At 42.7% G+C, this 15393-nt stretch overlaps 3 protein-coding genes across 3 annotated transcripts in view; 2 read left to right on the top strand and 1 right to left on the bottom strand.

Annotated features, from left to right (window-relative positions):
* Nucleotides 1-4341, top strand: part of LOC146964685 (uncharacterized) — a 29089-nt gene extending 24748 nt beyond the window's left edge. The window contains exons 2-4 of the mRNA XM_085764160.1: nucleotides 2835-2948; nucleotides 3811-3889; nucleotides 4042-4341. Coding sequence (XP_085620286.1) covers nucleotides 2835-2948; nucleotides 3811-3889; nucleotides 4042-4341 — 493 coding nt within the window. The remainder of the gene's footprint in view (nucleotides 1-2834; nucleotides 2949-3810; nucleotides 3890-4041) is intronic.
* Nucleotides 1-15393, bottom strand: part of arglu1a (arginine and glutamate rich 1a) — a 420179-nt gene that overhangs the window by 285186 nt on the left and 119600 nt on the right. The window lies entirely within an intron of this gene.
* The window catches only part of LOC146964687 (uncharacterized), a 41805-nt gene continuing 39229 nt past the window's right edge, over nucleotides 12818-15393 (top strand). Inside the window, exon 1 of the mRNA XM_085764161.1 lies at nucleotides 12818-13332. Coding sequence (XP_085620287.1) covers nucleotides 12818-13332 — 515 coding nt within the window. The remainder of the gene's footprint in view (nucleotides 13333-15393) is intronic.

Raw genomic sequence — 15393 nt, forward strand, 5'->3', positions numbered from 1 at the left:
TACTGCAACAAGCAAGATGAGATTCATGAGAGTCCAGTATCAGAGGCAAAAGAGTATCCACCACACACAGGTACTGTAAGCCTATAACAAAAACAAGCCTTTATTGCAATCAATTATTCATTAAAAAATATGGGATGTAGGCAGTTGCTCCACAACTCTGCAACACTCAGCACTGCAAACGAGTGAGAAATTGAAATTCACACTCTAGGAGAGATTCGGCATACATTTGTACATTCTCATTTATCTTGACCTTTTCACTTTTTGCACACACACATGGTGAGCAAGTTCAGGAGGCCGCAATCTTTCTAAAACCTTGGAGATTAGTCAGACTGGGTTATTTCACTTCACATTCACAGCACTATCATAGCTATTAGACCACAAAAACTTGATAATAATATACATAAAATAGTAATCATCATCTGATTCATTCAAGTCTTTTTTTTTTTTACTTTACTTTGACCATATGCCTGTAATCTTGTGTGATAAATGGACACACAAACGCACATGTCAGTATTTTACCTAGTAGCAGACTACTGAGGTCTTGTCATGTATTATTGTTGATTATTGTATCAATTAAAACTATATGTATACAGTATACAGTGTGGTAACTATTCAATAAAGAACAAAACATGTCACCTGATGGTGGTTTGGGATGGCTCTTGACTGGATTCTGGACTGAAAAAAAGAAAGGTTGCGAAGGTGAACTCTTTGGGTGATGTTCCCGTTTATTGCAACAAAAAGATTAAAAAGTAAATTAACAAAAACAGAAATTACTAGGTTTTCTTGTTGCTTCTCCGGCTGTCATGTAAGAACTGTGTGTCTCCCACCACCATCCAACTCAGTCTAATTACATGCTGATCTAAAGCAGCTGGGGCAGCTCCTGGGGTTAAAGAAAGCAAACTGAAACAATACTGCACCCTTGTGGAAAATTAAAATACCTACACAACATTAAAAAAATGGCTCCTACATACAGTTAATGATTTTTTTTGAGAAGTTTATTTCAAAAAGTCATCCAGCATTGACAAAGGCAGACATGCAATCTTCCTTTAATTTGTCAAAGAAAGATTAAAAATCCATGGCTTAAAAGTATACAAAGATTAGTGATTATGTTCGTTTCTTTTACTATCTGTCTCTGGGAAAAATGCTTTTTGGGCCACAGGAAATTTTTTCCGTTGCAATACCACGAGTGGCCACTGGGAAGAATTGGCTGCAAAGTGCAAGTCAGATGGGTGGGATGCACCGTATCCATTATCCATGAGATCACCAGTCTTGTGATTCCCAGCTCCCGTGTCCGGTTTGAAATTAAGTTTCACTTTGAACCAACGTGACGCAGTTTATTTTCTCCTGTGAAGGTAAGATGAACAGTTTTAATGTTTTCCTCGTTAACACCTCTCTACCTGAGTTCCTTGCCCTTCAACTTGTCGTTGTGTTGTTGTTGTTGTGTTATGATAATGTTACTGTAGCTGAGTCAGAGCTGTAACTGTAAAGAACCGTGTCTGCCATGCTGTGTGGATGTTATTGGTAGAAGCGCTGGAATAAGAGCAGAAGCTGTCACTGCATATCACTAATAAATACTTAACACCTAATCTGAGACTTTATTGGTTATTGTTAGTGTTATAGTTATGTTGATCAATGTTCAGCATCAGATTTTTCACAGTAACTGAGTACATTTAGTGCAGTAAACTTGTGAGGTAATTGTACTGTACTTTCCTTGAGTATGTCCTTGTGCTACTTCCTCCTTATATGCAGCTCATGTACCTGACAGGTGAAGCTACTGGTCACTTTCCAGCTGCATTAAATTCACCCCCACGATCACTCTAGGTTATTGACTATTGGATAACAATCATCAACACTTTTGTGAAGAATCTTTGAGAGCTTGAACAGTTATTCAGCCAACATTTTCAAGCTGAGATGTTCAATTTTCAGCCTTTGTTTGGTTTGGGTGTAAACTGATTATTTTTGTTTCTTTGATTGTTGCTCTAACAAAATGACACATTTGAAGACGTGGCCTCAGACTAAGAGGAACTTGAACGCATCATTTGTCTGTATTTTGTGACATATGATGGAGCAGATGATGAATGGATGGACAGAGACAATAAGTGTCAGTGGCAACTGGAGAGTGTTTTTCTCTCTTTGAATTTCCAGTGTGAGTGAAATGACTGAATGTTGTGATAGTGGAGCTGTGAGGTGAAATAAGTTGAGGCCCAGTTGTTGTGTGTGTAATAATCAGCTGTAGCTTGTTTGATCCAGTGGTTTTCTACAGGGACGCTGTCCACACAGAGACTGTGTCACATCAACTCAGTGGATCTCAGTCCTTGTGTGTGTCAGTGGATGGAAACAGTGGTCCATGGATCATGTTGCTGGGCTGCAGCTTCATGACGCCATCTAGTGGACTGATAGTAGAAGTACAGCAGCTGATGGCAGCTTCCTCTTCCTCACTGCTGTGTGACTGCATTCAACTGACACTGATATGAAGCAGAGAAGAAGAGCCAATCAGTGGAGGAGCAGCTGGAGACGTGATGGACATGTGAGCTGCTGTGCAGATGAATGATGTGTGTTTCCTCTGCAGGTGAAGCTACAAAGTGTGTGTGAGCTGATGTGGATGTGACCTCAGCAGCATGGATCAGTGTGAGGACAGAGAGGAGGGAGCCCCTCCCTCTAAAACCACTCTGTGTGGGGGACGTCAGAGCCAGACCACAGGTCAAAGGTCAGAATTTAAAACAATCTGAAAGACTTTTCTCTCTAAAAGTCAGTTGTGTTTATTAAAAGATTGAAGATATTTCTCATCAGTTTTTCTCCAACATGCAGAATTATCAGTTGTGTTGTTGTTTCAGGATCCAGCAGCAGAGACCAGACTCTCCTGAACCCAGCTGTCTGTCTTTAAGGAGCGACGACTCAAAGAGCGTAGACATTAACTTTAAAGGAGGACGTGGATCAGCTGATCAGATGTAAGCTGTAACTGACAGTCAGACTCAGGTTGTTGTAGAAAAGAACCAGTTGGACGTGTTGTTGGACCAGGTCTGAAATCAAAGTGTCTCTGTCTGTTGTGAACGTCCTCAGGAGACATATAAAGTCCATCTTGTATTATCTCTCTGTACTGATGTTGACTTGACACTCAGTACATTTACATGACACTTGAAAAAACCGAATTATTGCCTTAATCCGACTATAACTGGACAACTGAAGTGCATGTAAACACCTTAGTCCGACTGAAATCGGAGTTGGAGAACTCCGATTAAGACACCCAGATAATGCGATTGGAATTCTCCGTCATGTATACACCTTAGTCGGAGTAAAACTGGACAATGCATGTGTGCTGCTCCACAACAGTAGAGACGGCACCAAGTGGAGCAGAGAAGCCGCCCGAACCCGGCAAAGTAAAGAAAAAAACCGAACAACAGCGCTGATTCAATGCATTTCACACAGCGCCACCAGCAAGAGTGTTTTTAAAAATAAAATAAGAGAGAGAGAGAGAGAGAGAGAGGGGGGAAAAAAGGAAGCCCGTATCCTATTCATCCCATCCGGCCCAGACTGGCGCGTCTGGTCGGGAACTGCAGTTGAGAATTTATTATTAAGCTTACTAAGTTGTTTATATTCAGTTTTTTATGAGTTGACACAACAGGACAGGGTATTAACCCACTGAAACAACGGGTGACGCCGCATGAGGGGGCGGACCCCGTCAGTTATTTGGTTTTCTCAGCTGCATGTATATTGAGACAAGGACAGAAGTCCGACTTGACGCCAAAATCGAATTTCGAGCATAGCTTGATTAAGCTCTGCATGTAAACGTACTGACTGATTCCTCCACAGAGTGGACCAGGAGAGCTCAGAGGTTCCCAGTGGTCAGTCTGCCCAGCAGCATCAAACACACCTGGACTCCATATTTATGGTGAGGACATGTCCAACAGCTGCTGTTACATCTGTTGTGTTCATCATCATATCCATGCTGCACTTTGACACCAGTGGATTGTCAGTCCGTCCAACATGGATCTGATGTTTGGCTCCATGGTTTTAGTTTGATGCTCTGAATTTCTGTTCCAGCTGCTGGAGGAGAACATGGTCACTTTTGTCAAGAACGAGCTGAAGAAGATCCACAAAGCTCTGAGACCAGATTACCCTGAATGCTCAGGGAGTCAGAGGGAGGATGAGGAGGTGTTGGATGGTGAGGATGAAGAGCAGAGGAGGAGCAGCAGAGAGGCATTAGTGAAGATCACAGTGAACTTCCTGAGGAGGATGAAGCAGGAGGAGCTGGCTGAGCGTCTACAGAGCAGTAAGAGGATTTCTCTAAAGATTCAACATGACATCAACACATGGAAATTAAATAAGTTCAGCTTCCTTTAGGTCAGAGGGTGACAAATAAAAGAATAACATGGGAATTGGTGTATGTCAGTGGTTCTCAACCTTTTTTGTACCAATGCCCCCCTGACCATACCATGATCCTCTGAAAAGATCGATCCACTGATTTTAAATCGATTCTCATCTTAATTCCTACAGATCCATTTGTACATCCAAAGATCGATTAAAAAAAAAAAATGTATATAGCGTCCGACCGGATGTTATAAAAGGATGAGGAGGAGTTGCTCAACAAACCTTAATTTATTTCAGGAACGGTACAGTTACTGTCGGCCGTAACGGACTGAAGTCTGCACAACATGCAGTAGTTTACTGTGTGCGACCCTACACTTCACTATCTTTAGTTGTTCACGTTCACAGCTGTTTGTGGGCCAAATGGCCATGACACAATTAAAATACTTTTGTATTCAACAGCAACAGCTTTTGGGTGAATTCTTCATGTCATATTTTTAATAATGCACCAGGTTACTGTCCCAATAGCAATCCATTGCTGCAGGTGCCCTGGATCTGTTCAGTAATTCTGCCCTACAGCATGTTTGTAAATTTCTAGTCTATCAACATTCTGGGATTGGTCCTTGCCATTTTCCCCAGTCTTATAGCCATCATTAACTACCAAAAGGCTACTTCATTAATTTAATACTAGTATTAATATGTTGCATAACTAGACAATCAGGTATTAATATGTTACATAACTAGAAAATGAGGTAACAGCTCAAAAAACAGTTTTAATGACACTAACCCAAATTGATATCGGATCGAATCGAATCGGATCGAATCGAAAACATCGATTCTGAATCTTAAGAATCGGAATCGAATCGATTCTGAATTACACACACTTGCACTTCATTACATTCTCACACAGCCATCACCTGCACCTACATTACTGACGCCGCTGACTACTCATACCCCACTAATTAATGAGTTTTAATTTGGCTTATGATTTGGCAATTATTCTGATTTGGCACAATAAATGGGTACTTTTTTGTTCAGCATCTCCTGTGTCTCCCATCTTTGTTGCGGCCATTTGAGCCGGGTTGTAACACAACAAAATTTAAAACAAGTAATTCAAGCCTTGGTTTTAACACATATGGATTATTGCTCTTCAGTTTAGTCTTGTACATTTCTAAGGAACATAAGAAAATTGCAACTAGTTCAAAACAAAGCAGCGTGTGTGACATTATTTTGTGGTTTCAGAACCAATGTTAGAAGAATGCATGACTCTCCGTCTTGGTTTGAGAACTGTTTTAACCACAAAGAGTCCATATATTTTCTATGAAAAACTTTATTTTAGTAACAACCCACACAATTATTTAACGAGACACGCAGCTGAAGGTTGTTTTATTTTACCAAAACATAAAACATCAACCAGGAACAAAGTCATATACAGAGCAATGCAAGAATGGAACACGTTGCCAAGTTATATTAAACAACTAAGTAGTATATATGCTTTTAAAAAGCTCTAAAAGAACATTACTTAAAGCAGAAGTAAGTGATATATTTGTGTTAATATAAGTCTTAAATAGTTATTTCTTCCGACAGCAATCACTTACATAGAGTGTTTGGACCGAAACACGGGTCGGTCAGTCACTCTGCTCTGCTCGAGTCGAGGAGAAAACATTTATCGTATGCTACAGTTTTTATCCAATGAGGAGAGAGAACGGCATGCAGGGCTGTGTGTGCAGCCAAGGGACGCCGTGAATGTGGCGACGTAGCGACGAGGACTGTTATGGTGCGTTCAAGGCAACTCGTATTTTACCGACCTGTGAAGTCGTACCAGTTCGATCTGGTACATAGACTGTAAAAAAAGACGTACTGGTACGAGTTCACGGGTCGGAAGTTACGAGTGGCCGTTAGAGTGACTTTCACAGGTAAAACAGGTCAGAAAAACACGAGTGGGTTGCCTGGAACGCTACAAAGTCGCAAGTCGTGCCTTGAAGCTGTAATTTACGGTTTCAAAAGCCTGCCTGGAACGCAGCATTAGCGAAAACGACCGGATCGCTTACTTATGCTTTAAAAATGAACTTCCATTATTCAGGATGGTGCGCGCAATTGTAGTGGAAATAATGAAAGTAATGCCAAACAAACACTGCATATCTCCAAAATCAGGCAGGTTTCCAGGATGCCAAGTAGCCTCCTCATTTTAATGTAACAATTGCCGATGAGAACCGGTGTCAAAAAGGAAAAGTGGAGAAAAAAAATCGATCACGGACTTCATCGTTGATTACCATGGCAACGAATGAAGCTTAGAAGCTCCAAACCTGGTTTTGGGGTATACTGTATGTAGCGGCCCTTGGTTCCCCAAGAAAGGAGGCGGAGAGTTCCTTACGGGTGCATGAGTTTATTGCCTTGGTGTAGCACCGTGAAAACTATGAGGGAATATACAAAAAAAACACAAGAAGAAAAAGTCAAACACATTACACTTCACATACAACTTCCCCAACACAGATTCAAAATGCACCCAATTTCTTACTATAAAAAAAAGCAAACAAACAAAACTACATTTTATTAACCCATTACAAAATTACTAAAACCTTATTTAAAGAATTAAAATATAATGTGAACGGCATCACCCCAAAACAAAAAATAAAACAAGACATCAAAAATAAAGTAATAGCCCAAAATTCAGATACACACCTTGTTCCACAAACCAAGGGGCTAATAGAGGATGGAAGGTGCCGTCTCTACTGTGTGTCTCCTAATAACAGAACAAAACCAAACTATGAGGGAACTTGCACCAACACAAAGATTACAAATAATTCAACAAAGAAGACTCACTCAACGAGCCACGGACATGGTTCAAACAAAGCCAGCAGCACAAACACTGAGCCAGCCAGGGGAGAACAAAGGGAGGATGGTGGTGATGCGCACAGGTGAGCGCACACACCCACAGGAATAGCTTACAGGTGACAGTGGCCTCCTCCCTTTTATACCCCAGAAAACTGACCACTAGATGGCAGTAATACACTGACCTTTACACTCCCACCAATCATGCATGATGAATTTATTACCACAAGAATCATACATGATTTTTAAATTAAATTACGATACTTGAAAGCTCAGATTCATCACTTTGACATCCTTGCATTGAACTACAATCTTAACAGGCCAACATAACAATAGAACGCAGAGCCAATCATTCTCAAAAAGGAACACCAACTTCTGGATGAGCCTTTCAACGGCTGTGGGTTTCTCTGATGATTTCTGATCTCCATGCTCCCACCAAAGAACCCTCTGATAGTTCTGTACTCCAAGGGGAACAGAAAACAGAAGAAACATCCCTTTAATATCACACACCACAGCCACAGCTTCCTTCTGAATGCGACAAAGGACTCCCACCAATGAGTTAATTGGGTCTGGACCAGGCAGAAGAGCACCACTAAGGGAGACTCCACATGACTTTGGTTGCAGGTGAACAATAGCCAACCCTTTGTTATTTGGTAATGAGGATGGAGTGCTGCTCTTAAAGGGGAGGGGGATCCCATAATGTGTGTCGTCTCTCTGCCTTACGTTATTGCTAGGGAGTTGGAAGAAGCGATCCTTGTCTTGTGACACATACTTGTCTTTGTGTCCCCTTTCATTTAAGTCCATTTCAAGAATATTAAGATCAGCAGTGGCTGATGGCATTGGCATTTCCTTCACTGCAACTCTGTGTACAAAACTCTGGGTTTCCAATCTTTCGATATGGAGATTAGACGATCCTGTTATACTCCACCCAAGCTCTGTTCTCTGTGCAAAAGGTTCATTTCCAACACCTCTGATGACCTCCAGAGGTGCCAGTGCGGATGGGCAATCATATCCAATCAGCAGCAGAGATGGCAAAAGTACCCAGATTCTTTACTCGAGTAGAAGTAAAAGTACCTGTGTAAAAAACGACTTAAGTAAAAGTGAAAGTACTGATCCAAATATCTACTCAAGTAAAAGTAAAAAGTACAGGCTCTGAAATTTACTCAAAAGTATTATTAAAAGTAAAAAGTATTTCCATTGCACGATTCACTGCAAAGCAAATAACCACACGATAATTCATCTTGAATCCATTTCATCAATGTTATTGTTCACATAGCCTAAGTTTACCTGCCGGACACAAAATGTATCCTAATGTACTTCACTATGGTGAATCGTAGGCATTTGTATTGTACACAGAGGTGGCAAAAGTACTCATATTCTGTACTTAAAGCAGAAGTAAGCGATCCGGTCGTTTTGGCTAATGCTGCGTTCCAGGCAGGCTTTTGAAACAACACTTACGACTTTGTAGCGTTCCAGGCAACCCACTCGTGTTTTTCCGACCTGTTTTACCTGTGAAAGTCACTATAACGGCCACTCGTAACTTCCGACCCGTGAACTCGTACCAGATCGAACTGGTACCACTTCACAGGTAGGAAAAACACCAGTTACGAGTTGCCTTGAACGCACCATAACGTCTTGTCAGCCGATGGAGTTAGCAGCCCCCGCCCTTGTCATGGATCTATTGGTCCTCGTCCCTACGTCACCACATTCAGGCGCATCCCTTGGCTGCACACACAGCCCTGCATGCCGTTCTCTCTCCTCATTGGATAAAACTTGTAGGATACGAGAAAAGTTTTCTCCTCGGCTCAGAGCAGAGCAGAGTGACTGACAGACCCGTGTTTCGATCCAAACACTCTATATAAGTGATTGCTGTCGGAAGATACAACTATTTAAGACTTATATTAACACAAAAATATCGCTTACTTCTGCTTTAAGTAAAAGTAAGAAAGTACAGGCCGTTAATGAAACCTACATCATTTGATAATTTTGTTAAACAAAAAAAGTTCAGACAGAATAATCCAGATTGAACTGACCAGAGGCAGTGTTTCCCAACGTTTGGGCCGCCACAGACTCTCACAAAATAATAACAATAAGAATTTTTAAACAGCGTTTCACCACCTCTCTTCTCTGCCAGTCAGTCCACCTGCCGTCTCTCTCGCACCACACGTACACGTACGCGCACACACGCGCGCACACGTACACACAGACACGGGCACATGGACAGGTTGCGCTTTGCCCCTCGTAAACGATAAATGCGCTATATTGCACAGATTGTACAGTGTTCAACCCCCCCCCGTCGGATAGTCCGACCACCACCGCTTCCTTCCTCCATGCTGCTGCCTCCATGTCGCTGCTACAGTACAAGTTGGTAACTCGGTTCTCTCTCTACCGCCCCCCTCCCTCCTCCCTCTTGTTCTCCCTCTTTCCCTATCTAGTTCGTCACGTCTTTTACCGGTGCTTTTACGTCGTGTCAAAAAAAAAAGTAACAAGCCTGTTTTTACAATGTAAGGAGTAGAAAGTACATATTTTTGCGTATAAATGTAGAGAGTAAAAGTAAAAAGTCGTCAGAAAAATAAATACTCAAGTAAAGTACAGATACCTGAAAAATCTACTTAAGTACAGTAACGAAGTATTTGTACTTTGTTACTTGCCACCTCTGATCAGCAGCCCCACTTCACAGTCCTGCAGTGGTGAAAGTTTGTCCGCCAGGTGTCTCAGATGTGGCCACTGCAGGGCTGTCTTGGCAGTTGGGACATGTTATCTATCTACTGGGATAAAATCCCTAGAGTAAGCCTTATGCAACTGAATTTGGGTTTCAGAGCAAATTCCTCTCATTTGAAGACCGTGGGCAATCTTGCTCTCTACGACAGTGTTGACAGCTGTCATTGTGCTTAATTTCAATTGGACTGACGATGCATTCACATTAAGTCTATTCAGCAAATCTTCCAAAATAAAGGTTGAATCGCTCTGTGCATCAAGTAAAGCATAAGTGAGTATCTCTTTTCTTGGCTCTTTCACTGATGACAAAAATACAGGCACAATATTAGAGGTGGAGGCAGAACTTCGAGTCACGGTGTGGGACAGAGCATTGTGGACTTCCTGACTTCTGCCATCATCGATGGGATTGGAATTTGGTTCCAAGGCTGCCATCAATGCAGCCCCCTTCTCTTCATGAAGGCAGGTCGGATGTTGCCGGCCACATGTGCCACATGTGTGTCGCCTTTTGCAATCCTTTGCAACATGCCCCTTCCACAGGCAGCCAAAACAAAGTTGGTTTTCTCGAATAAATTGCCTTTTTTCTTCAATGGTTCTTTCTGCGAAGGTAGGGCATTTAGCGATTCCATGCATTTCGTTCTCACAGACTGGGCAAGGTGGTTTGGGCTTAAAATACGATGTTCCATGTACCACAGCAGAGGAGTTGTTAGACTGAGTACTTGTATTTAAAGTGTTTGCTCTTTTGGGTGATCTGTCATCCATGACTTTGAAATTAATCAGAAATGGGGATGCAATGGGGTTACATGCTATCCGAGCTTCCTTTTGCATAAAATCTGTAAAATGAGAAAAGCTTGGGTAGTCACCATACACATCCAACTCATCTACAACAATTCTGCTCCATCTGCGTACAATCCAGTCTGGCAATTTCTGAAGTAGTTTGTGATTTTCCTCACAATCATTTAAGATGGCCAGCCCTTTAACATGGGGCATAGCCTCAGCACAGCCTTTTAAGAAGTCTGCAAATTCTATCACCCCAAAACAAAAAATAAAACAAGACATCAAAAATAAAGTAATAGCCCAAAATTCAGATACAAACCTTGTTCCACAAACCAAGGGGCTAATAGAGGATGGAAGGTGCCGTCTTTACTGTGTGTCTCCTAATAGCAGAACAAAACCAAACTATAAGGGAACTTGCACCAACACAAAGATTACAAATAATTCAACAAAGAAAACTCACTCAACGAGCCACGGACATAGTTCAAACAAAGCCAGCAGGTGGTGATGCGCACAGGTGAGCGCACACACCCACAGGAAGAGCTTACAGGTGACAGTGGCCTCCTCCCTTTTATACCCCAGAAAACTGACCACTAGATGGCAGTAATACACTGACCTTTACACTGTATATTGTTTTGTATCTGTCTATGGTCTACATTGTCTGTATTTATTGGTTTGTGTTGTTTTATGTCTATGTCTATATTGCCCAGTGTGAGTGTGTATTCTTTTATTGTCTCCATGTATATGTTGTGGACCCCAGGAAGAATAGCGGATGCTATGCAGATGCTAATGAGGATCTTAATAAACATCATCTTATTTCTTGTGCTTTCATTCAGGACATTGTGGACGTAAATTCAAATCTGCCCTGAAGAAGAAGTTCCAGTGTGTGTTTGAGGGGATCTCTAAAGCAGGAAACCCAACCCTTCTGAACCAGATCTACACAGAGCTCTACATCACAGAGGGAGGGGCTGGTGAGGTCAATGATGAACATGAGGTCAGACAGATTGAAACAGCATCCAGGAAACCATACCATACAACCATCAGACAAGAAGACATCTTTAAAGCCTCACCTGAAAGAGATGGACCAATCAGAACAGTGATGACAATGGGAGTGGCTGGCATTGGGAAAACAGTCTTAACACAAAAGTTCACTCTGGACTGGGCTGAAGACAAAACCAACCAGGACATACACTTCACATTTCCCTTCACCTTCAGAGAGCTGAATGTGCTGAAAAAGAAAAAGTTCAGCTTGGTAGGACTTGTTCATCACTTCTTCTCTGGAACCAAAGAAGCAGGAATCTGCAGGTTTGATCAGTTCCAGGTGGTCTTCATCTTTGATGGTCTGGACGAGTGTCGACTTCCTCTGGACTTCCAAAACACTGAGATCCTGACTGATGTGACAGAGTCCACCTCAGTCAACGTGCTGCTGACCAACCTCATCAAGGGGAACCTGCTTCCCTCTGCTCACCTCTGGATAACCACACGACCTGCAGCAGCCAATCAGATTCCTCCTCAGTGTGTTGACATGGTGACAGAGGTCAGAGGGTTCAATGACCCACAGAAGGAGGACTACTTCAGGAAGAGGTTCAGAGATGAGGAGCAGGCCAGAGAGATCATATCCCACATCAATAGATCACGAAGCCTCCACATCATGTGCCACATCCCAGTCTTCTGCTGGATCACTGCTACAGTTCTGGAGGAGCTGTTGAAGACCAGAGAGGGAGGAGAGCTGCCCAAGACCCTGACTGAGCTGTACATCCACTTCCTGGTGGTTCATCTAAAACTGAAGAAGGTCAAGTATGATGGAGGAGCTGAGACAGATCCACACTGGAGTCCAGACAGCAGGAAGATGATTGAGTCTTTGGGAAAACTGGCTTTTGAGCAGCTGCAGAAAGGAAACCTGATCTTCTATGAATCAGACCTGACAGAGTGTGGCATCGATATCAGAGCAGCCTCAGTGTACTCAGGAGTGTTCACACAGATATTTAAAGAGGAGAGAGGCCTGTACCAGGACAAGGTGTTCTGCTTCGTCCATCTGAGTGTTCACGAGTTTCTGGCTGCTCTTCATGTCCATCTGACCTTCATAAACTCTGGAGTCAACCTGAACTTTGAAGGGCAAAGAATATCTTGGATGATTTCAAGAAAGAAATCAAACTCTAAAAAGAGTAAAATAAGAAAAGGCTTCTACCTGATGTCACAACAACAAACCACGTCCTGGTGGTCGCCTGAAATGTTTGGAAACAGATCAACACTTTTCTACCAGAGCGCTGTGGAAGAGGCCTTACAGAGTCCAAATGGACACCTGGACTTGTTCCTCCGCTTCCTCCTGGGTCTTTCACTGAAGACCAATCAGAATCTCCTACGAGGTCTGATGACACAGACAGGAAGTGACTCACGGTCCAATCAGGAAATAGTCCAGTACATCAAGGAGAAGATTGTAGAGACTCCCTCTGCAGAGAAAAGCATCAACCTGTTCCACTGTCTGAATGAACTGAATGATTGTTCTCTAGTGGAGGAGATCCAACAGTCCCTGAGATCAGGAAGTCTCTCCACAGATAAACTGTCGCCTGCTCAATGGTCGGCTCTGGTCTTCATCTTACTGTCATCAGAAGAAGATCTGGATGAGTTTGACCTGAAGAAATACTCTGCTTCAGAGGAGGCTCTTCTGAGGCTGCTGCCAGTGGTCAAAGCCTCTAACAAAGCTCTGTAAGTGTAGAGATAGTTGGATTTATTCATCATTAAATAAAGACACTTCTGTGTTTTTAACAGGACAGAAAATAAATTCCTTTCTTTTTTAATTTGTCATGATCATCTCTTCAGACTGAGCAGCTGTAACCTCTCAGAGAGAAGCTGTGAAGCTCTGTCCTCAGTCCTCAGCTCCCAGTCCTCTAGTCTGAGACACCTGGACCTGAGTAACAACAACTTACAGGACTCAGGAGAGAAGCTGCTGTCTGGTGGACTGGAGAGTCCACACTGTAGACTGGAGACTCTCAGGTGAGGATCCATCCAGCTGTTTATGTGATGACACTTTAACACAGCAGCAGGTGTTGACAGAGGGTTCCTGTGTGTTGTTTTTATTTGTGTTTACTCGCACAAATACGTGAGTACAAACAACTGGACTACAAACAACTCACGTCGTCATGTCTGGGTTAATAATATAATCGGAGGTGCACACAGTTCCATGAATTTATACCACCTTCTCCAGGAGCTGGGTTCTGTATCTAGCACTGACTTCCTGGCATCCTGCCTGAGGAGAATCTCAATGCTGTCCCGACACAGCGTCATGCAAATATTTAGCTGAAGTTGAATTTTTTGAACTTGCAAGCTTCATTTTTGCTCTGTCGATTTCAACATGGCGGCCGGGTCACATATGATCTCATTTTACAGCTAAACAATACACTAAAGTATGTTTCTGAAAACATTTGAGGGGGAAAATGGGCAAACACTGTGCAGTAGGCTTGCAGCGGATCGCAGTGACCTCACAAGGTGGTGAAAAGAGAGGAGATCTGCTAAGTATGGAGGGGCCTGACCATTGAGGGCTCTGTATGTGAGGGTGAGGATTTTATATTGAATTCTGAATTTTACCAGACGCCAGTGCAAGGTCGCTAAGACAGGAGTGATGTGAGAGAATTTGTGGGATCTGGACAGAAGTCGTGCGGCTGCATTTTGAATTAACTGAAGGCGGTCTAGTGAGGCTTTACTGAGGCAGGTGAAGAGGGAGTGGCAATAGTCTAAGCGTGAGGAGATGAAGGCATGAATGATCATTTTGAGTTCTGAGTGAGATACAATTGACCTGAGTTTGGAGATATTTCTAAGGTGAAAAAAGCAGGACTGGATTATAGTTTTTATGTGTTCATCAAAGAGCATGGACCGATCAAAAATAACACCAAGGTTTCTAGAGCTGGTGTGCACATTAGCAGCAAGGGCCTCCAAGCAAGTGACAGCCTTAGAGGCCAGGCCTTCGGGACCTACAATTAAAACTTCAGTTTTTGCCTCATTTAATTACAAATAGCTACAGTTCTGTGCTGTCAGAGTTAAAAGAAACATATAACTGAAGGTCATCTGCATATATATGATATGAGATGCTTTCAAAAACAGATAAAGATCTGTCGGACAGATAGGACCTAAACCAATTTAGGGCAGTCCCTGATATTCCCACCCAGTCTCTCAGAGCTTCAGGAGCCATGATTATGCAAATTCACATACGGTGACTGGTCCGTCAAATCAGCGTGCCGTATTCATCATGCCGGATTTGGTGTGTCTGTGTAACAGATGTGCACTCACCCTTAAAAAGGACATTGCCAAGCGGTTGTCAATATTTTGGCGAAACGGTTAGCATCGCGCCTGCCATGCAGGAGACCAGGGTTTGAACCCCACCTAGGGCAGGCCATGAGAAACACAACGCAGAGGGCCAGATATGACATCGGCTACATCTGCACCGGATTAACACATCACACACATATCTGAACAACAGACTCCAGTTCAACACCCAGGACAGAGCCAGTTTTCCTGATTAGCTTGTTGAGTCTGTTGACATCAGCTGCCTTCAACCTGCTCCCCCAGCACACCACAGCGTAGAAGAGGACGCTGGCAACCAAAATTAATAAGGTCCAGGTGCCAAAAAAACGGATAATTAAGTAGCGACGGTTCGCTGCTATTTATTTCACTATGAAATCCAGGCATTACGTTATCGGGTTTGATTTATCGGCCCTTCAAATCTACCTTCTGAATTATTAATTAGAAATTAGAACATACCGAGTAAAAAAA

The sequence above is a fragment of the Trachurus japonicus genome, chromosome 21 (genome assembly GCF_045865225.1).
Source record: "Trachurus japonicus isolate A0001 chromosome 21, Traja_1.0".
NCBI classification, from domain to species: domain Eukaryota; kingdom Metazoa; phylum Chordata; class Actinopteri; order Carangiformes; family Carangidae; genus Trachurus; species Trachurus japonicus.